Source organism: Balaenoptera physalus (genome assembly GCF_965194825.1).
Source record: "Balaenoptera physalus genome assembly, chromosome: 16".
In the NCBI taxonomy this organism is placed as follows: domain Eukaryota; kingdom Metazoa; phylum Chordata; class Mammalia; order Artiodactyla; family Balaenopteridae; genus Balaenoptera; species Balaenoptera physalus.
The window spans coordinates 48,452,164-48,473,413 of record NC_138898.1 but is presented as its reverse complement, the minus strand read 5'-3'; the positions used below and the strand labels follow the sequence as shown (position 1 = coordinate 48,473,413).

General features: G+C 45.9%; 1 protein-coding gene across 3 annotated transcripts in view; it reads left to right on the top strand.

Moving 5' to 3' along the window:
* Positions 1-21,250, top strand: part of CFAP61 (cilia and flagella associated protein 61) — a 257,330-nt gene that overhangs the window by 186,577 nt on the left and 49,503 nt on the right. For all 3 annotated transcript variants that reach the window (XM_082431642.1, XM_082431640.1, XM_082431641.1), the window contains 4 exons: positions 7,674-7,966; positions 12,490-12,817; positions 14,158-14,249; positions 20,067-20,272. In XM_082431642.1, coding sequence (XP_082287768.1) covers positions 7,674-7,966; positions 12,490-12,817; positions 14,158-14,249; positions 20,067-20,272 — 919 coding nt within the window. The remainder of the gene's footprint in view (positions 1-7,673; positions 7,967-12,489; positions 12,818-14,157; positions 14,250-20,066; positions 20,273-21,250) is intronic.

The following is a 21,250-nucleotide window of genomic DNA, read 5'->3' as shown; positions in this document are numbered from 1 at the left end:
TTGTCTGGTGGTGCAGTGGTTAAGAATCCGCCTGCCAATGCAGGGGACACTGGTTCGAGCCCTGGTCCAGGAAGATCCCACGTGCCGTGGAGCAACCAAGCCTGTGTGCCACAACTACTGAGCCTGCGATCTAGAGCCCGCGAGCCACAACTACTGAGCCCGTGTGCCACAACTACTGAAGCCCGCGTGCCTAGAGCCCGTGCTCCACAACAAGAGAAGTCACCGCAATGAGAAGCCCGCGCACCACAATGAAGAATAGCCCCCGCTTGACGCAACTAGAGAAAGCCTGCGTGCAGCAATGAAGACCCAACGCAACCAAAAATAAAAAAATTTTAAAAATAAAAAAATTTTAAAAGGCAGACATTGCTGAAAAAAAAAAAAAGAAGGGCAGGATAAGCAAAGGAAGAGAGAGGTTGGGGGAGTTTGATTTGTATCCAAAGACCATTACCCAACAACTCAGGCCGGGCAGACTCCGTGAAGGGCAGCAGTGGGAGGGGAAGGTGGAGGGGCCAGGGGAGTCCAGGTTTAACTGGTCACTTTTTAGAGGCTGGGGAACCAGGCGTGATGCTGTGTACAAAACAGCACGGCAGGAAGGCGAACTCCCATCTCTGGCACCCACGGCGGCAGAGAGAAAGCCCTCGGGGAAGGATGGGTGAGGGCTGGAGTGGGGCAGCCGTTCAGGCAGGGGCGGGCTGGAAGCAGCCATCTCTGATCCATTTGAGGTCCTGCTGGCACAGCCGCATCTAGCTTATTTCCAAGTCAGTTATGGGCTGATGGTATTTGAAGCTGGAAACTGGAAGTTGGCACTTCATGAAAACGAGGAGCAGGGCTTTGTTCCCACATCCATTACCGTCACTCCGCCTGTCAGCCCTTGGTTTCTAATAACACCAGAAAGAATGTGGACATTTTTCATGATAGTTAGCTTTTGCTCCCTCAGTGCTAATTTTCCTTTTTCTCAATAGTTCAGGCTGGGGTTGGAGGGAGGGAGCTGAGGATAGGGCCCTTCTCCCAAGAGCCTGAGAAAAAAACTCCTGTGTCTCATGGGCTGTGATTGGGTCGAATGTCCATCCAGGAATCACACCCCGAATCCTGGGAAACTCCAGGCCTAACTTTGAAGCACACAGACTCGAGAGGAGGGGCTTGTTTGCTGAGGACGGTGGAGGGATTGTTCTAGAAGAACAGAAGGATGCTATGTAGCAGAAACAATGGATTTTTTTTTTTTTTAATAGGAGGAGGTTAGCTTTCCTCTGAACTTCTGCCCCTTGAAAAGGCACAGATATCTCCCCCAAAGCATCAACACTCTCCCCCGCCCCTGTCTCCGTTTTATCATGTCTTCCTCTGCTTCCAAAGGAGAAACAGTTGTTCTGTGATGGAATTAGTCCAGTCTGAAGGAAATTGTTTATTGGTCTCTGGAGTTGGATGAGTTTATAGATGTAAATTATCCTAAACTATTAGAACTGCTCCAGTATCCTGGAGAATAGCTGACATCACTGGCTTTCAACTGCAAAAAAAACCTGGAGGGTTTAGCCGGGGTGGGGGGGGGTGGGTTCAGATAGAACCCAGCAACCTAATACATTATAACAGTTTATGGCATTAATTGAAACTAATTGAAATTCATCTGCTATTACCTCTGTACTTTCCATGAAAATGAAAAGTAGGATGAAAGTAAAGTACAAAAAAATACACCGCCTTGATGGCCCAAAATGGATCAATTATTTTTATCTTTAGCTAAATACAGTTTACTGCCTTATTAAAAGCATGTTTGTAAGAAAAGTATAACATTAAAATTCCAGTGCATGAATCACCGAACAAAGCCTTTGTTATGCTATATCTAATATATTCTTCCCTTTTTACTTGACAGAGCAAAATGAGATGTGTCATAGAAATCTTATGCTTTGACTTATAAAAAATAAAAAGAGTATTTTCTGGTCTATTCATGAACATAATATGTTTTTTAGGTGTGTGTTTATTTCACAATTTATTAATATTCTAGGGTATCTATTTAAAATTCTTTCATTATCTGATTATTCCCTAAAGTTAATAATACAGATACAATGCCGATTAGAGTGGTTTTTAAGGAACATGTTATATATCCATCTGCAAATATAGTGCAGTGGTGTGAGCACTGGTTCTGAAATCAGACCTGGCAGGTCTGAGTTCTGCTGAACTATCTACTGCTGTGTGACCTGGAGCTTCTTACTTAACCTCTCTGTCCTCAGTTTTCTGGAGAGCATAATAAAACTTTTCTCATGGGCCTGTTCTGATCTTACATAATCTCTGTTTCTTTTGAAGTGGAAAGGAACCATAGTTCTTCATTAAAATACAATGGAATATGTAAATATACATACAATAATAAAATAATTTAAAATACATAAATTATAAAATGTAGTATATAATTCTTATTTTCTCTGGTCTTAAAAATGCAATAACTATGAAGAAAAATTCGTATTAATATCTGTGTGCATAAATCTTGAATTTATTTCTTATCCTCTTGAGATGTGAGTTCCTGGCCAGAATGCCAGATCAGAAAATCCTTCCCTTTTCTCCTCTCCGAGTGATGGTTTTCTTCCTGGAGAATCCTTCATCTTTACATCTTGTGTGGGCTTGCCTTATTTTGGTGGTCACACAATCAGAGTTGCTGGTGTATTCATTTACACCTTCAACAAGAGTGTTTCAGAAAGCAAAAGCATCACCTTCACGTTCATGCCAACATTTCAGACGGCTGGTCTTAGCGCTTTTTCAGCCTGAGGTGGAGAAGTGACAGCTCACCCAGGTGGTGATAGGAATCATCACGCCCCCTCTTCCTCCCCAGCTGGGCCCCTCTTTCCTTTGGAAGCTCCCTTGCACATTCTGTCCCAAAGGTCGTTGCAGGCAAGCGTGAGAGAGAGACTGGGTGCCCCTTCCCGCCAACTTTAACTCCAGGGGCTTTCACAAGGTCGTCTTTTCACCACCGTGCCCTCCTTGTACTCTGCCTCCCAATTCTGCTCTGTACTCTCAGTAACGCATAATTTATCCCCTAGAAGGAGCAACAAAGATCGGCCTCCCATGAAAACTGGTATAGTTCTATTCCATTGCCCCCTATTGAAAATCCACCCAGACTGTTCGAATCATGAGTTATCATTTGCCAGTTCAAAGTAGGGCCGCCCACCACTTCCCCTGTGTCACCCATCAGGTCAAGAGCAAAGACTGGTTGTTTCTTATCTGTTAAGTAAACTGAGCTGCTGCAAAGAAGACAGTGACCAGATCTCTTAGCATAAAACTGATATCCAGGGGGAAATCCTCAGCTTTTCCACTCTGTTTCTTCCACATATGCATAGAAACTTCCAAAGAATATATGCGAAATCCCAACTAGATAAAGGAAGCCCCTGCAATGTGTCACCTCCTTCAAAATATTTGCAAAGACTCCGTGAGTTACAGAGCACCTAAGTGGTGGAAATGCATGAGCTCAATGAATCTTTAATGAACCGGGGTTGTCTGACCTCTTAAGCCCGCTGTAGATGACAGATGCCGTGGGTTCCACACACCCTGGGGCTGCCCCCCCTCCTCCACCAGCCGTCAGGATGTTCTGCGCCAGCAGGACCCCAGCCACCCGCCTGGTCCACTCGGAGTGGGACACACTGTCAGACCCAGCGTCGCCCTTACAAAGCCCTTTGCAGTGTTGTTATTCACGGCCCAGTTCCCCCACCCCTCCCCCACCTCACAACCACTTTTTCTCACCTGCTTTTAAACTCTTGCTTGCTTCTAACTCAGCCAGCGATGGAAGAAATCTATTTCTCTGAGGCGTTCTGGGTTCTTCTCTCTCTCTGCCCCCTCCCTTTCTTTCTCCGTTTCCTTCCCTCTCCATCTTCCCTCTTTGATTTGGCCCCAAATTCACCCAGCTGTCCACAGCGTGATAGTTACACAAGGGCTCACCTCCCTGTAAAATATCCTTGGTCCTTCGGTTTAAACTGCACCAACATGGCAGGAGTATTATTTTATACTGTCGTGTTGGAGGCACACACAGTTTTGGTTGCATTTAGGATCGTGTAGGATTTCGTGGGCTAGAAGGGAAACCTAATAGCCAGATCTAACATGTTTCTGTGTTACAAATCTCAGGTATACAACCCATCCTGTGGCTGGACTGGTCTTGTAGTGCCAACTTAATAGTGAATACCAGGTCGAAATACGTAGTAGGAAAACCTGGCCAGAGTGAGGGTGTTCTGCGGTAAATATCGACAGGGCCCAAAAGGAAAGCCCAGTTAGTTTCGGATCAGCAAGCTGATAAAGCTCAAACACTCATCCATGTATCTGGTCAGGAAATGTTTTGTCACACCCATTGCAGGCCAGGCTCTGTGTGAGGCCCCAGGGTGGGCAACGTGGGCAGGGTGAGCCTGAAGTCCTCCCCCAGGTAAGCCAGGGCGTGTAGACTGCCGATGCAAGGAAGGCAAGGCAGAGACGGCCTCGGGCCTGCAGGGACCTCACCTGCCGGGGGCTGGACCTTCTGCTGGGGCCCAGGTACAACCACAAGCACAGCCCAGTCCAGGGGGCTTCAAAAGCCCTAGTTCCACCCCATCCATGCTAGTAAAATTACTCTGATAAGTATAAGTAATCATATTTTTATACCTAGATTGATTTGTCCCGAAACGAATACATTAATAATCAAAATCTTTGTCTGCTAGCTTTTGTCCTGGGGACTCCCCAAAATATGACTTTGCTTATCCTATGAATTATCTTCATGCTTATATTTTTACTGTTAGCTTATGAAAAAATTACTTACGGGCATTTGCTTGAAGCCAATGTTATTGGTAACAGTTCTAAATGTTATTGTTACTGGTAATAATAATAATAATAATAATAATGTATTGTGCATTTTTTTTAAAGAATTTAGATAGGGGGCCTGGCCCAGAAAGAGAGGTGTTACCAGAGATAACTTTTTATTTTCTTTTGGCCATGCTGCGTGGCTTTCTGGATTCCCGACCGGCGCTCGAACTCAGGTCCCTAGCAGTGAGAGCTTGGAGTCCTAACCACTGGACCACCAGGGAGTTCCTGGGATTGTGTATTAAAGTGCCTGGCTTTAGGCCAGGTATATAAGAGTCACGAGATAAACAGGAATTGAATCTAAAAATTATTTACAAAGAAAAAGTGAGAAATGATATAGAAAGAACTCACAATTGCACAAAGATAATGGAAAGAATAATCCCCCCCAGAGTGGAAACATGTAAAAGGCAAGGGATCAAACTGGCAAAGAGTAACAGGCTGACTTTGTAACATTGGGTCTTGTTATGTATGTGGAGGAATGTGATTTGACCTGTGACATGTTCTTATTTAGGTAGTAAAAAAATTATAATGAGATTTTATTCTGTTTTGTGGGTAATGAGACAATGTAAGTAAATAATCATATAAAACACGTTTAGATGAAAAATTTTATATGACATGATTTACTATGTGCCCAATATGAGTGTGATTTTGGACCGTTGTTCAGCAGATATGCACACACACACATCCCCGCTGTGGGCAGAGTGTGCTTCACCCCCTTGGGCGGGTGCGGGTGTGGCCGCGTGACTTGCTTTGGTCAATGGAACATTAGTGGATGTCTTGCAAGGAGAGGCTTAGAAAGTGTCTGAGCAGTTGTGCTTGCCCGCCTGTGCTCCTGCACAGCTCCCGAAAGAGAATATGCCTCAGGTCACAGTTGGTCCAAAGAGGATGAGAGAGACGTGGTGCAGATCTGACCCCAACCACAGCTTGGAGCCACATCAGCCAACATCAGCCAGCCCACAGACGTGTAGGCCAACCTGCAACAGGCTTATTGTTGTTTGGTATTGAGTTTGGGGGTAGTTTGTCATGCAGCATTATCGTGGCAATAGCTGACAGTGACAATAACTGAAGTCTCATATTTGGGGGAGGCGTTTCAAATTAAACTAAAAGATAGACAAAACTATTTAGAAGTTAGCATATCTATAAATAAACGTCTAATTTAAGTATTAGAGGTTTTATGAAATGTATGGAAGTCCTCATCCTCTCCAGCTGCCTACAATCTGTGGGCAACCCTGGCTAAACAACCCTGCATTGCTGGGGCTTCCATGAGCCTGTAATGAAAAAGCCCATCTCACAGAATAGTTACTAAAAGCCAACATGAAGGAGAGACTGGAAAAATATTAAACTCTGAGTTGCATGGGCCTAAGCACTTAAATCTGTTTCACTGAAAATGAATATTGTTTTTGCATGCATATTTTAAAGGGGCAGAAGACCTCAAACCTATGACAGTTTGAAGTTCAAGTTTTGGCTCTCCTGGCAGGCTAGTTCTTTGTTGTGTCAGACCGCCAGGATTCATGTTGCACAGCAGGTGGGAGCCTCAATAATTTAAGCAAAATGTTGGCTCTTTCAGCCAAGGAAAAGGCAGCTCACCCAGGAATGCTGCACTAGCGCGTCTGAATAGGGCGACAATCAGAGCCCCCAAATCAGAGCATCCTAGGGAAGCCGGGAAGGAAGGACCCTGCCCCTGGCTTCCTTGCCCCCTTGGCTTTCCACGTTTGAGCAACAGGAAGTAGGGGAGGACTTTCCAGAAGCTCTTAACCTTAGGGAAGCTATCTGAAAGCTATTCTAGTTCCTTTCCTTCTAAACAAGTAAGACAAGCCATTATACGTCCTCTCAATTTTGGATCGAAATAGATTTTTGCATAATTTATTCCACCAAATTGAGTAAGTACACTTGCATTTATTTTGTCTCATAAAATTCCTCTTCATATCATTTTATGAACAGGAAGAAAAAGAGAGGTGGATTCACAAATCTATCATTTTGTGGTAAAATTGTTACAGCTTGCCTGAAATGTGAGCCTACAGCAGTTTCTGTCTTTGTGAAGAGGTAATAATGCCAATTCAGTGTCCAAAACAGCATATAAATAACATATAATACATCTCACTCATGTAATAGGATCATTGGTCTTAAAACTTATATCATTAATAGAAGAGCATATGTAATTACTTCTATAATATTTTTAAGAAGTATAAATAAATCGTATAGACTGTTACCATCAAAATGCTCTTACACAAGGGAAATCTCTCAAAGTTATTTTGTGATTTTATTTTTCCTCACCAAAAGAATACCTGTCAATCTCTTTTGCTAGGTCTTGACACATTAAATCCTAAAAATCAGAATTTGAATCTTTATAAAATTATCTGTTGCAAAGCAGAATGTTCTAGTCTTTAGTTCTCAAAGAAGGAAAAGTGTCCTTGAAATCAACACGATTCAACAATTAAGTATTAAAATATCCGTACCATCATGCACATGACAATTATTTTCACCATTGTCCTTTTCATCACTCAGGAAGAACTTGCATTTATTGCAAACTTTAGCCATTTTTCCCCTTAATAAGTGTAGCAAATAGGGAACAAAAACAAGGTAAAAGGTTTTATTCTCACCAGTTTCATTTAGCATAATTTCAACTTTCAAATTATAGGAACATAAATGAATGTCCTACTTCTGTGTTAAAAGTACTTGACTACTTTGTGGGATGTTGTGTGCCCATTCTTTGCTAAATTATCTTGGTCGCTGTTGCTAGGTAACACCGCTGGCTTCCCACAGCTGAAAAAAAATGAGAGGGTTGGAGGGAGCAATTCGGCATTATTAGCATTTGACTAATAAGGTTGTTGGGTTTTTTTAAAACTATGTATCTAAGCATTTGTCCCCTTCTCTAGGGAATGTCATCGTCTATGGGAACACAATTGACACGTACACTACGGTGGAGACGCTCTTGAACTTGGGTGTGAGGGGCTCCTACATCCACCTGGTGCAGCACCCACCCACCTCCATCATCACCTGCATCAACAACTACGCGGTGGAGGGCGCGGTGGAGGATGTGCTCCGAGCCGCGGGGGTGACCGTCTACCGGGACGCGGTCCTGGCTCAGTGGAACGATGGCCTGAACCCAGACCCCATCCACAGCGCCAGCTTCACCACACCCACCAAGCCCTTCCAGCTCCCCTGCTCCGTAAGTAGGTCCCCAGAACCTCACTCACCACCTTTGGGGAACTTGGGGTCTGAAAGGTGGTAGGTGGTGAATTCATAGTCACAGGTTTTTTTTTTCCCCTAAACGTTCAGATTTTCTATTGCTGAGAAACGAGCCACCCAAACTGAGTGGCCTAAAACAACAACAGCCATTCCATATTCTCTCTCATGGTCCTGGGGCTGGACCGGGCTCCGCCAGCAGTTCTCCCTGGAGGTCTCTCCTGGGGCTGACGTCAGACTGGGGTTGGGGCTGGAATTGTCTAGAAGGTGTGTTCACCCACTTGTCCGGCTGCTGGTGTCAGATCAGCTTCAGGTGAGATTTGGACCTGAACACTTACAAATGGCCCCTTCATGGGACTGAGCTTCCCCTCTGCATGGTGGCTGGGTTCCGAAAACAATGGGACAGAGACAGAGAGAGAGACACAGAGAGAAAGAGAGAGAGAGACAGCATATCTCCTTTCGTGACCTAGCCTCAGAAGTCAAGCCGCATCTTTCCACCGCATTCTGTGCCCTAGAAGCACGTCACTAAGGCAGCCCACACTCAAGGGGAAGGGAACTGGACCCCACCTATTCCTGGGCAGAGTGTCGGGGGGGCGGCTTTGAAGAGGGCCAGCCCCACTGAGAGCTCCCCATGTCCCGGGTACCACGCTGCACACTTGCAGTGCATTCTGTCCCCTCCTCACAACAGCTCTTTCAAGGGAAGCATCCCCACCTTACAGACGAGAACACCGTGACTCCACGTCAGCTGAGATCCCAACCCAGGCCAGCAGGGCCTCAAAGTCCATGCTGTGTCGACCTCCTAAGATTCTGGAAACAGCAATAGTGGATCTTCCCCCATGATGTGTGGAGAGAGTACTTTGCTTGGGGTCTTGTCACAGCTCAGCTCACACCCTGCTCAGGAGATGAGCAGAAAGCAGGAGGGAGGAAGAGGGGGAAGGGGCCAGTTGATGTGACGGAGAAGCAGGAGACCCCTCCGAGTGAGTGCTGCAGCTATGGGGGTCAAGGGCTGTGTTGGCAGTTGGGATAAAGGATGCCAGCAGCATCTAGTGGGCAAGCCGGCTGGGGACCCCCGTGGGGGCTCATAGCAGTCCCTCACCTGGCAGTAGGAGTGGGTCAGCCTAAGTCAGGGCTTCTCACCCAAGGGCCCCTATGGGCCACCCTCATCCCCCCAGAGTCTGGACTGGAGCTCAAGGCAGACCACCCGCACAGAGGGGGTTTCCCTGCCACCTCTCATTTCATTCTGACAACCCAGGGGGATTTTGCATTCTGCTCTTCAGTACCTTCCTTTATTCCTTCACTCCACAAACATTTATTGGACACCTAATAGGTCTCAGGCTTAGTCCTAAGTGTGAGGGATATAGCAGTGACAAAGACAGAAAAAGTTCATTTTATTTTAACATAAAAGTGACACCATCTACACATGTATGTCACAATACCTGTATAAGATAGGGAAAATCAACATCTTTTCACCACAAGTTTCCTCCCAAAATGATGATCGTGGAAGATGTATGCCCAGGTTATCCTGGGCAACTCTGGGGGTGAACACATACCCTGCTTAGGGCGCATGGGTGCAAGAAAACCTCCCCCAATATCCAACTGAATACAGGTTCTGTAGCAGCCCCTGCTGGCCTTCACTCTCCTGTCCAGATCAGAATTGGAATCATGGCAAAGACATCTTGCAGATACCCTCAACTGCCTTGATCCAACACACCTTCCTGCCCAAACTTCACCCTAAATGGATGAGTCGGACGTTGGCCTGCTGTCCTCAGGTCCTGTCTCCGGCTTTCCCTGCTCTGCTCTGCACCACGATGAGGGGCCTCTACAGAGGACCCTCCCAGCCCCAGTTTCCCCCGACTCTCATCTGTGTTTGACCAACAGTAGGTTGGACAAACTGGCAGGAGATTAGAAACTGGAAGAAGGGAACAGTCAGGGTATTTGTCCCTCCCAATCGTCAGCTTTGGGTGGCATCTCTGCCAGGGAATTAGGAGACTTTTGATGGGCACGAATATATTCACGATCTCCACTGCGGCCATGTGGTCATGGTGTCGTGGGCTGAATTATGTCCCCGCAGAGAGATACAGTCCTAAGAACCAGTACCTGTGGATGTGACCTTATTTGGAAATAGGATCTTTGCAGTTGTAGTCAAGTACAGAGAAGGTCATCCTGGTTTGGGGTGGGTTCTAACTCTAATGATTGGTGCCCTTACATGGAGAGAGAGACTTGATGACAGGGAGGAGGCCCATGAGGAAGAAGGCCCCATGCTGATGGAGGCAGAGATGGAGTGATGGCAGCCACGGGTCCTGGAGCAGCAGGGATGGCCAGCGACCACCAGCAGCTGAGGAGAGACAAGGACCTCTCTAAAGTTCTCTGTCTAGCTAGACATTTGTCAATTGTATTGATTTTTTTTTCCCCCAAAGAACTGGCTTTTGAGTTTGTTAATTGTCTCCGTCGTCTGTCAGTTTTCTCTCTCATTGATTTCCGCTCTTAACAATTATGTTCTTTTTTCTGCTTGCTTTGGATCTACTTTGCCTTTCTTTTTCTAGTTCCTTAAAGTAGACCCTTAGGTCATTATTTGTAGAAGCATTTAAAGCAGATGTTCCTACTTCATATTTTCATCCACTATGTACTATTCAGTTGGCATTACAGGAGCACGTGAGTTGTGTCTGAGAGGTCTGAGAGGTCTGTAACTCAGAACACGTGCTCCCACAGACAGTGTTGGATTTGCTGATCCGGCGTTCACTCTGTTCCACAAACCCCTATGTCCCAAATGTAACCGTAGCATCAATGCCTACGCCAAAACCATATAAAATAATATGATAGAGGTACTGATAGTCTTTAAAACCCAGGAAAACAAGGGCTAGTATATGTATGTGCCCCTTAATAAAAGAGTCGTTTTAAGTAGGAGAAAAACTGGGTAGGTAGAAGAACTTTGCGGGGATGCTAAAGGGGGCTGCTGAGCATTAATGGTCCTGTTTTTCATGCATAATTTCAATTCAAATCAAATGTCTTTCCTGTTTTTCTATGAGTGGGAAGTCTGTTTCTATAGAGATGGGAAAGGAGTAGAGGAGAAAAAAAAAGGAATAGAGAGAAAGTTTCAGAGTCAGAGACTTAGAGAAATATATTTTCCTGTGGTCACTGAGCAAGGTTATAAAACAGAAAAAATTTTAAAGAGGTTTGAAAGAAAGAAGCTGCCTGGATGAGAGTAATTTGGGATAGGATTAGACATCTGAGTGAACAGAGACAGGGAAAAGGGCAAAGGCCCTGCCGGTTCCCTGAGGGAGAAGAAAGGACGTCATAGGGATGGTGGATCTGAGTCCAGTGCTGTCCGATAGAACTGTCTGCGATGGTGGAAATGGTCCACGTCTGTGCAGTCTAATATGGCAGCCACCGCCACCTGTAGCTTTTGGGTATTTGAAACAGGCCACCACAACTGAGGGTCTGGATTTTAAATTTTGTTTAATTGTAATTGATTTAGATTTAAATGTATATAGTCACCCGTGACTAGTGGCTACTGCAGGCTCATTTGTGACTCATTCCTCATTGGCGCGCCATTCCTAGGTGTGGGGAAGGGCATGGAAGGGGGTTACCTCTGGCTCACGACAGCTGATTTCTGTATGTAATGGGGCAAGTGAGGTGGGTAGAGCTGGCGTGTGAAGGAAGCAGGGAGTGTGGTATCCACCAGTATGATGAGGACCCAGGTCATATGTCCATTTCTTAGCATGCTTTTAACAAGGTGGCAAACTGTGTTTAGGTAAAGATAAAAATGATTCAACTTAGCTACTTCAGTGACAGCTGAAGACTTAAAAACAGCTAACTTGGACTGGTTTAATGACTTAACATCAGTATGGAAGATGATCTCCAGATAAGTACGAGAACGCATTAAAATTTGAGCAGAGAATGGAGGGGCCTGCAGGTACCTTGTAAATCTTCACTGAATCAGCATCTGCCATCCCAGGGCAGGAAGTAACAAGGCAGGAGCCCAAACCTGGTGGGTACCAAGGCAGACGGGGCTTGCATCCTCTCTGGGGCATCCTGCAGGGAGGGACAGGCTTTCTGGGTTTAAAGGGGCAAGAATGGGGCAGCCTGAAGCCTCAAAACTGGACGAAGTGACCCCAAGAAGGAACCTGGCGAGACCTAAGTGTCAGACGCAGGAGAGGAAAATGGAAGGAGGCTGAGAAGGAGCGATTCGAAATGTCCGAGAATGAGGGGAAAGTGGTGTTTATGAATGTAAACCTCCTTACGGGGAAGAATGTGCTCTTGTGGGAGATAGTCCACCACGTGGCACCCTCGCCACTGGATGTCTAGATTGAGCAATTAAAAAAAAGAGTGACATTGAGTGATCTTAATTTCTTCTTCGTACCAAAGATACACACACCATTATGACATACTTTTCGTAGATTTAGGTTTTCTTGTGTGCCCCAAGTAATAAAATAGAGACTCTTCACCCTGTTGGGAAGGTACAGTGAAGAGTGATAACTAGAAATAATGTGATTGTTCACTTTGTAGATGTTCTTCAGCTTCTGTGAGAAGAACGTGGATTACGAAACATTCAGAGCCTTCAACGACGCGTGCCTTGTCTACGACGGCCGACTTGTGATCGACACCAACTTCCACACCAATGACATAGCCATCAGAGCTGCCGGCTCCCTCACCAAGTTCTCAAACAGGTATTACTCGAATGAGTGGACTCACAGCAACTTCAATTCCAAGGAAATTGGCTTCCAGCTGGCAGCAGTGATGCTCAACCTCTTTGACCCGACCCTCGAGCCTGTGACTGAGCCGCCGGCTGACCTTGACCGACTCATCCCCATGTACAGGGGAGCCAAGATCAAAGGTATGTAGTGGGCCACCTTCATCCCTGTGATGGAGCCACTGGTTGGATCTGGACCAGCCAGCCCTCTGTTTCCTGTAGGTTTGGTGAGGAGACGCCTGTGTCCCTCAGTGGGTTTGCACAGAGACATGGGAGGGCTCTCTCTTATGTTTAACTATTTATGATGGACTTGATTTTATCACATCAGAACTGATGTGATAAAATTTTTCACATAAGAATGTGATACTCACTTTACATATAAGGAAACTGAGACTAGGGGATGATCAGTAACTTTCCCAGAGGTCCCTCACAACTGGTGTATGGTTTGATGCCCTGACATCTTACCAAACTTTCATTCTCAATATAAGTTGAGAGGTAAGGAGAACTTCCAAGCCTCCCAGGCTTTGGTCTGCTGTCTGGATGGATAAGCTAGACCATTAGCAGCTGTAAAACGGTCCAGTTTTATCCCCTCAGCTTTACTGACCCCTAAGGAGATCATCATATGAGTGACACAGAACTTTCTTATATTTGGGAGGTGGGAGTTACCCTTGAAAACAGTATCTTTGAATGCTGTGGATCTTCTACCAGAAAAATGCACGTTTACAAAACTGTATGTTTACTTCCAGAAGGTTGATGGACCAACCCCCATAGTCATCCGTGGACCCCTAGGGGGTCTGTGCACCCTAATCCAGTAAACAAAACATCAGGCTAAAGAAACAAAAGCCCTGTATTGCAGTCCTTGTGTTTATCTACCCAACGAAATGGCCACCAAGAGGTCGTGATCTCCTTCTCACTCTGGATGAGACCTTAGGAAAGGTGGTGGACGTAGAAAAGGAAGACAAGGCATGGGTGTCAGAGGCTGATCAGAGCTAGACCAGGCTCGGGCTTCTAGGGCAAGCTAGAAATAGTAACAGTTTCATAATACGAGTTTTCTAAAGCATTAAACAAGAACTTTGTTGATTTTCCTTGTAACATTTACTTTCTTAGTATTTTGGTTACATAGTGGAGGAGGATGGAGAATGGGAACACCACGGCAACATTTGTAGACCAAAGTCTTGGTTGGCTTTAGCAGGCAGAGATTAGAATGCCACAAGTTTTGGGAAATCAGGATGCACGGGATCAGCTTGGCACATCTTGGAACATTGGTGGCTATATTTTGGGTTATAACGGCACATTCACGTTGATTTTATTAAATAAAATAAATCGCAGGGTGTTCCTTGCTAATAGAGGTACTTGAGTGGGAAAGTTTGAGTAGCATACCCCATGGCAGGCATCTCTGGTTGTCCTGTGGTACAGATGTAAGCCCTGTTACCCAGTTGTTACCCGACTGAATTAAAATGTGGAAAACTTGCCATTTCCACCAGGAGGCATCCTCCCTGGGTCGTACCATTATCTGCATATCGCCAAGCCCGCCATCCCAACCCCACTGGAGGTACAAATGGCCCAGTCTGATTTTGTAAGTATTATTCCTGAATTTCATTTTACTTTCAAATATAACACTTTGCTTATGGGGCTAGGGGTGAAATTCTTAATTCAGTCTTTAGTGTAATGTATTGGTTCATGCATCAGAAAGCCATGTGGCAGTTTGGCCCCCAAAACGGCCCCCACTGACTCCCACCCCTTGGTATTCATGTCTTTGTATGGTCCCCTCCCACACTGACTAGGGCTGACCTGTGTGGCCAGCAGAATATTGTGGAAATGACAGTGTGTGACTTCCAAGGCCAGGTCCTGAAAGATAATACAGCTTCCAACTTGCACCCTCCTGGGTCACTGCTGCCATATTGTAAGGTCACCCAGGCGGCCCTTCGGGAGGTTCACGTGGAGAGGGATTGAGGATTTCTGCACCAGCCTGTCGTGTGATGGAGCCACTGTGGAAGTGGTCCTCCAGCCTTAGTCCAGCCTTCAGATGATGCAGCCCTGGCCAACATCTTGACTAAAACGTACAGGAGACCATGAGCCAGAATCCCCCAGATAAGCTATTCCCAATTTCTGACTCCCAAAGACTGAGGTTATAAAAATGTATTGTCATTTTAAGCCATTTATTTTTTAGAGGAGTTTTAGGTCCACATCAAAAGTGAGAGGAAAGTACAGAGATTTCCCATATACCCCCTGCCCCCATTCATGCACAGCCTCCCCCATTATCAACATCCCCACCAGGGCGGTACATTTTTTACAATTGATGAACCTACATTGATGCACCATTATCACCTAAAGCCCACAGCTTACATTACGGTCCACTCTTGGTGTTGTACATTCTATGGGTTTGGACAAATGTATAATGACATGTACCCACCATTACGGTATCATGCAGAGTGGTGTCACTGCCCTAAAGATCTCTCCGCTCCACCTGTTCATCCCTCCCTCCCCACCCCGCAACTCCTGGCAACCACTGACCTTTTTACTGTCTCCATACTTTTGCCTTTTCCAGAATGTCATAGAGTTGGAATCATACAGCATGTGGCCTTTACAGATTGGCTTCCTTCACTTAATAATTTGCATTTCAGTTCCCTCCATGTCTTTTCGTGGCGTGAGAACCCATTTCTTTTTAGCCCTGAATAGTATTCCACTGTCTGGATGGACCACAGTTTATCCATCCACCCCCTGAAGGACATTAAGCCACTAAGTTTTGAGATAGCCTGTGATGAATCCATAGATAATTAAAATAACCACCTCTGTGGCAATAGCAAGTAAATTGCTTAGGGTCTGGGATGTCTGTCCAGGCCCCCCTGTTCTCCTGCCCTCCCTGGATGACACAGGAAGGGCCAGTGAGGTGAAGCTGAAGCTGCGTGTGCTTGGGGGTTGGGAGGGGCGTTCCCTGTGTTCAAGGTAACTAGAAAGGACACAGCGTGGTTGGTCGGTTGGTGAGCTTCTCAGGTAAGATTATCGGACATTCGGTCCCAACTGGTGTTTGTTGTCACCTGGGGTTTCCTTTCTGGTGCGTCGTGTTTGCTTTTTCGTCAGTGAGGCAGATGCTGGAGGTTGCCTGCTTCCACTCCCATTTTCTCATCCTGAATTTTTTTGAGGGTTAATGATCTGACTAACTTAAAATAAGCACATCTCCCAGATTTCCTTGAGAATGAGGTCAGCCATGTGGCAGGTCCTGGCTAATGAGATGTAGTAGAAGCTGCTGGAAAATTCCGTAAGGGGGAGCAGACTCCAGATGTCCCAGTTTCCTGGCCCCTCACCCTCTCTCTTCGGGAAGTCAGAATCCCAGCTCTTCCGTCGACTTCCCATGGACTTTGGACAAGTTATCAACTCCTCTGCATTTCTGGGGTTATTAGGGATCACATATAAAGTAACACTGCCTTCAAGGAATAAAACAGGTGACCCATCAGTGGTGGATGTTGTTAATTATAGTTCCAGAAAAATAATGAAACCTGGTTCTTCCAAGGAAAGGATGGATGCTGTGTGTTTAAAACTTATTTCCCTTGGGCCTTTCCCAGATTCTTTCAGGTGTGTCCTGTATCCACAGTCTGATGCAAAATGTTCTTACAAGTCAAGAAAGGACCATAGCGAATGGTGCTTCAGTCTCCACTGCTGTGTAACAAAACTTAGGGACACGAAGCAGCCATTGGATTCCGCTCACAGATTCTGTGGGTCAGGAATTCGGACAGTACACGGTGGGAATGGGTTCAAAAGCTAGGAAATACTGGACTTGGTTTCACACAGAATCAACCAGATTCTTTAAGGACTGTGTGTGATTTCTGACATGCAGTGTCATTTATTTATGAACCACTGGTTCTCTCTCAGAATAAAGTCAGAGGAGGAGCCAAAGGGAGTTTTAGATAATGAGAGTTTTGATAAGAATGGAACTTGAATAGCTTCTTTGGCTGGTGCCGTGACCGTATTTGAGTATGACTGTAATTAACCGTTTTGCCAGGTGGGCCTCCTTTTTAATTAGTACAGAAGATCTAAACAGATTTTTTTTTTCCCATTTTATTCACCAAGAAAAAAAAACATAGGATGGTTCCATGGCAATCTTTTGGATTTGGAATTAATTTGATTAAGTGAAATTGTTGCCAAAATGGTCAGGCAGTCGCCTAAATATGGCCAGTGGATCGAGAATGGAGCCCATGGAGCAGTATTTCACTAGAGAGACTAAATTACTGTTCTCGCAGCAAATGTAGTACAGATGAATCTCATCAGACTCTTGCAGCACTCATGCGTCGGGATATTTAAGTAAGGAGATGCTTTAGGAATTCATGAGGTAACCCGACAAAAGGAAGACAGGGGACCCCAAGTCGTCTACATAATGAACGGATCCGCAGATTCCAGTCCGCATGCTTTGTTGGCTTATCCTCCGCGGAATAAAGAAATTTGTCACAACAAACTCTGCCTGGGTACCATTAAATGTAAAATTGTGTATTCATCGTGGGAGCTGGGAACCTGGTTTCTGGCACGCCGAGTCTGATTACCCCTGGGTCTTCCGTTTGGCATGAATTCCAGAGCCATATTCCAATCTTTGTCAAAATCGTAAAGGAGCTCAAAAGGAGCTCATAATTATATTCAGGAAAAAAGGAAGAGAAAAAAAAAAAAACCACATCAGAACCCGTTACTCTGTCAAAATTTTAAACTCAACACCCAAATCTCCTAACAATTTATTCATATACTTAAAGGAAGAAACTAGCCACATCCCACAGAATTGGAAAGTGTATGAAATCATCATCATCATTAGCCCAGAATCCCTCACCGGGTGGCAGGGCTGGAAGCTGCCTTAAGTCCTTGTTTAGTGGAGTGATTTTCTGGGAGGATAAGCAGAAAGGGTCCTGGACTTCACTGGATTTTCCCATCTGTCAGCAACAGTGACTGGGAATGACCTCAGAAATTTAGATAAGTCTGCCCAGCCCCACAGGGGTAACTTGTGTCTGAGAAACCCATCTGTAGGCGACTTGTCTTTCATGTCAATGCAAACTATTCTGATGCCACATGCCCAGGACGGCCCCCTGGTTATGTGATCGCAGTGCCAGATCTCATTAACAATGGTCACGGTCACTTCCAGAGTCAAGATGTGCTGTCTTTGCACCACTGGGCATTTCTTTCCTCCGTGTGCCTTTAAATTCGACCTTTAAATTAAAAAGTGAGGCCAACTCCCCTCCACCAAATAAACAGACCCATGACAACACATCACTGGAAACGATGCAGACAACACAGCCCCTGTGGAACAGGGTGACCTCAGAGGGCGCGTGACGCTGAGACACCAGGCACGGAGTCACCGCGGCCCTCGAGTTGAGGTGCTCAGTATCCACTGAATCAGCCCCCAAATACAAGTGCTTGTGAGCAGAGGGTGGGGTATTCAGTGAAACTCTTTGCCAAGTCAAAAATATTGTCAGCCACCTGGGTGGATCCTGAGATGTACCCCTCTGATGCCTGAGTTCCCTTCCTTAATCACACAGCATAAAGAAATGTCAAAGAGGAGGAGGAGGGTCCACAACCTTGTGGGATCTGCTGTCCACTGAGGCCAGGGAAACCTGGTGCTAAAACTATGCCAGAACTGTGGCCAGTGCCCCCTCTCCCAGACCCCCAGCCGCCCTACCAGCAAGGCCAGGGAGCAGCCCCTCCCCCAGACGCTCATTCCACTTCACCAAGGCACCCCTGACTGCGAAGGGGCCTCCCCAGGGTCAGCTTTACTTGGTGGCTCATCATATCAAACGCTATTTCTGAATTAAATACACACAGAGCTATGAGAGTGACGAACGCGCCCGTTGCAAGCATCTCTAAGAATAAATACAAGACTTTAAAGACCATTTGAGTTTGGCACCAGCAGCTTTAGTATTAGCCCCCTCCATTAACATTTTGTTAAAATGTTGACACAAAAACAAATAAATGATACCGCTTATTTTTATGAAAATAAAATGTACTGGGAACATATTTTCCTGTTATGAAATAACTCCCCAATAATTTCTATTGGATGCATTGCATCCCATCGTGTGCATATACCATTGTTGCGTTAGATAATACCTTACTGGGTGTTTTTTTAAACACTTTGCTATGGAGGTAGATTTCCTCTCTGTATCCATCCATCTCTATGATGTTGGGCCTCATGCACCTCCCTGGGGTGCTGTCCCCCACCCCCTTCCTAAGCTGTGTTTGTTCTGTCCCCCAATCTCGTGCATATCCTTGGGGCTGGCCCAGGACTTACCTGGCATCCCTCCTGTATGTCTCACCTTGTGCCTTTATAGTTGGCTGGTTCCTCCTCAGGGCTTAGTCACGTGATACACAAACACCCACCAGTTGCTTCAATTTACTTAAAAATCCAGTTAATCCGTGTGTCCTTGTTTAGACAAAGTCCCCAGGGGATGTCCGGGACTCAGTAAATGTTTGGGATCAGTGCAGTTCAACTTGCCCTGGATTTCTAAATGCCACATTCAAGTTCAGAGCAAAAGCTTAAATCTATATGCACTCAGGAGAGATTTACTGAGTGTTACTGTGTACTGAGTTCAGAGTCCAGGGGCAAAGTCTGTGGGTTCAGCCACCACCAGCCAAACCCAAGTTTGTCCATGGATGTTTTGTTTGTTGCTGGAGCCGGTGGGAAGCGTGTCTCTGGCTCATCAGTCAGTGGCCATCAGGGGCTGAAATAGAAAAAGTGGTCGTGACTGGGGTAGAGGGGCATCTTTCCTTGTCGTTTGGGTTCACATGGTGGTTTAGCCAGTTTCTAGGGGACATAAAGCCATGAATCTACACCTTTCACAATTTACAAACTAACAAGTAGCCCACAGAATGGTATGTATATTTCCCGTGAACTTGAACCTTCTTCCCGGGAACAGACCCTACCAAACAGTTGAACCTCCGCAAACCCAGCTGTCAGGGATTCACCTTTTTCCTTGTTTCCTTTGTTCAAGTAGAACTTTAAAAACTGAAATTCCTTTTGCGCACGTTTGACTAGGAGGTTCTTCTCAAAATGGTGCTGTGAAAAAATTAAAGTTAACAGTCTTTTGACACCGCGCAGGAGAGAATAGACCCAGTTCCACCTACTGGCTGTGCCAGGTATTGAATAACGGAGAATTGACCGTAACCTAGCAACTAATTTAGAAACGTGGAGCGATATAATCACAGTGTCAAATACCCTGAGGAACTTTCAGCCATCAGATTCAAACACATGGTTTCTGACACGCACTTATCTTCAGTCGAGTTTGGTCAATATCTACTACTGTGATTTGCAACAGGCGATAAGCTCTAACCTGTCCATTATATTTGAAAAATAAATTGCTATGATAAAGTTCCCAAAGTCCAGAAATGTTTCTAACGTTGTTTTTCTGATGCACTCCTCCGCCAGGGTTCAGAAATAGTAACAGGTAACGTGAAGAACGGGACTTACTTCCGAATCCACACCAACAAGTACAAGATGGTGGAAACCATCACGTGCCTTTCCAAAGTGCCTTTCCCTGCCCCCAACTACATCCGCCTGTTCGGCCAGCACGAGCAAGTCCTCAACAACCTGTGCGCTCGGTACAAGGACGGGCTGGTCCCAGACCTCTACAGGTGAGCTGGGCGTTGCCCTTTCCCGGGGGTTGGGGGGTGGGGGGAATACAGACACAGGCCATGGATGTCTTGTGAATGAGGGAGGTGTTTTGTGATGCGCCAGGAAGTACACGGGAACCCCTGGGAGAAGCTAGAGCTTCTCAACAGTGAAGAGTATGAGATCCACCAGCACTGGAGAGGCCCACGGAGAAGAGCACAGGCTCTTGGTGTGTCCACAAGTGGCCTCACGGCCATGCACAGGCCTGGGTCCCAGATACATCCGTGCACGGCCTCCACGCCACAGATGATATTCAAGTCTCTCTTGAGACACAGGCTGCTAAGAGCAGTGGTCAGAAACGTAAGAGGTCGATTTGGGGGCAGGATGGAGGTACCTGGTCCTGGGCGGAGTTCCAGCACCACGGGCAGGCTGTCTGTGACCCCAGCCTCCTCCTCACGGCACGCGCTCAGGCAGAGGGGGCGACCGTTTGCCTAAGACGTTGGGAAGGAATTCTGCTCCAGCAGGTTGGTTAGACTGGGAGCTCTAGATCCCAGTCTTTCAAGTTCAGAGACACTCTCTTGTCTGATACCTCTAGGAAGCCTAGAACTGTAGAGTAGAAATCCACTTCTGGACGCAGTCTGCTGCTTAGAAAGGTTAAGAGAGTTTCCGTCTATCCACAAAACAAGATGGTGACAAATAGAGACAGAGGACGTAAGTCACAGAATTCAGGGTCCTCAGTACCCGGGGCGGGGGGACAGTCAGGGTCAGAAGCAATCTCTCTTCCGTCTTAAAATCGTTTTTAAATTGTAGAATACATCATAGAAACAAAAAAAATAAATCAAACATGTACGTACACTTTAAAGGATAATAGTACTGGAAATCTATGTGCCTTACTTCAAAGCCCCTGTCTGATCACACCCCCTCCGTCTGCTGGGAGGTCACCACTACCCTGCAGTTTAGGTTAATCATTCCCTTTCTTTCCTGTAAAGCAGGAATCAGCA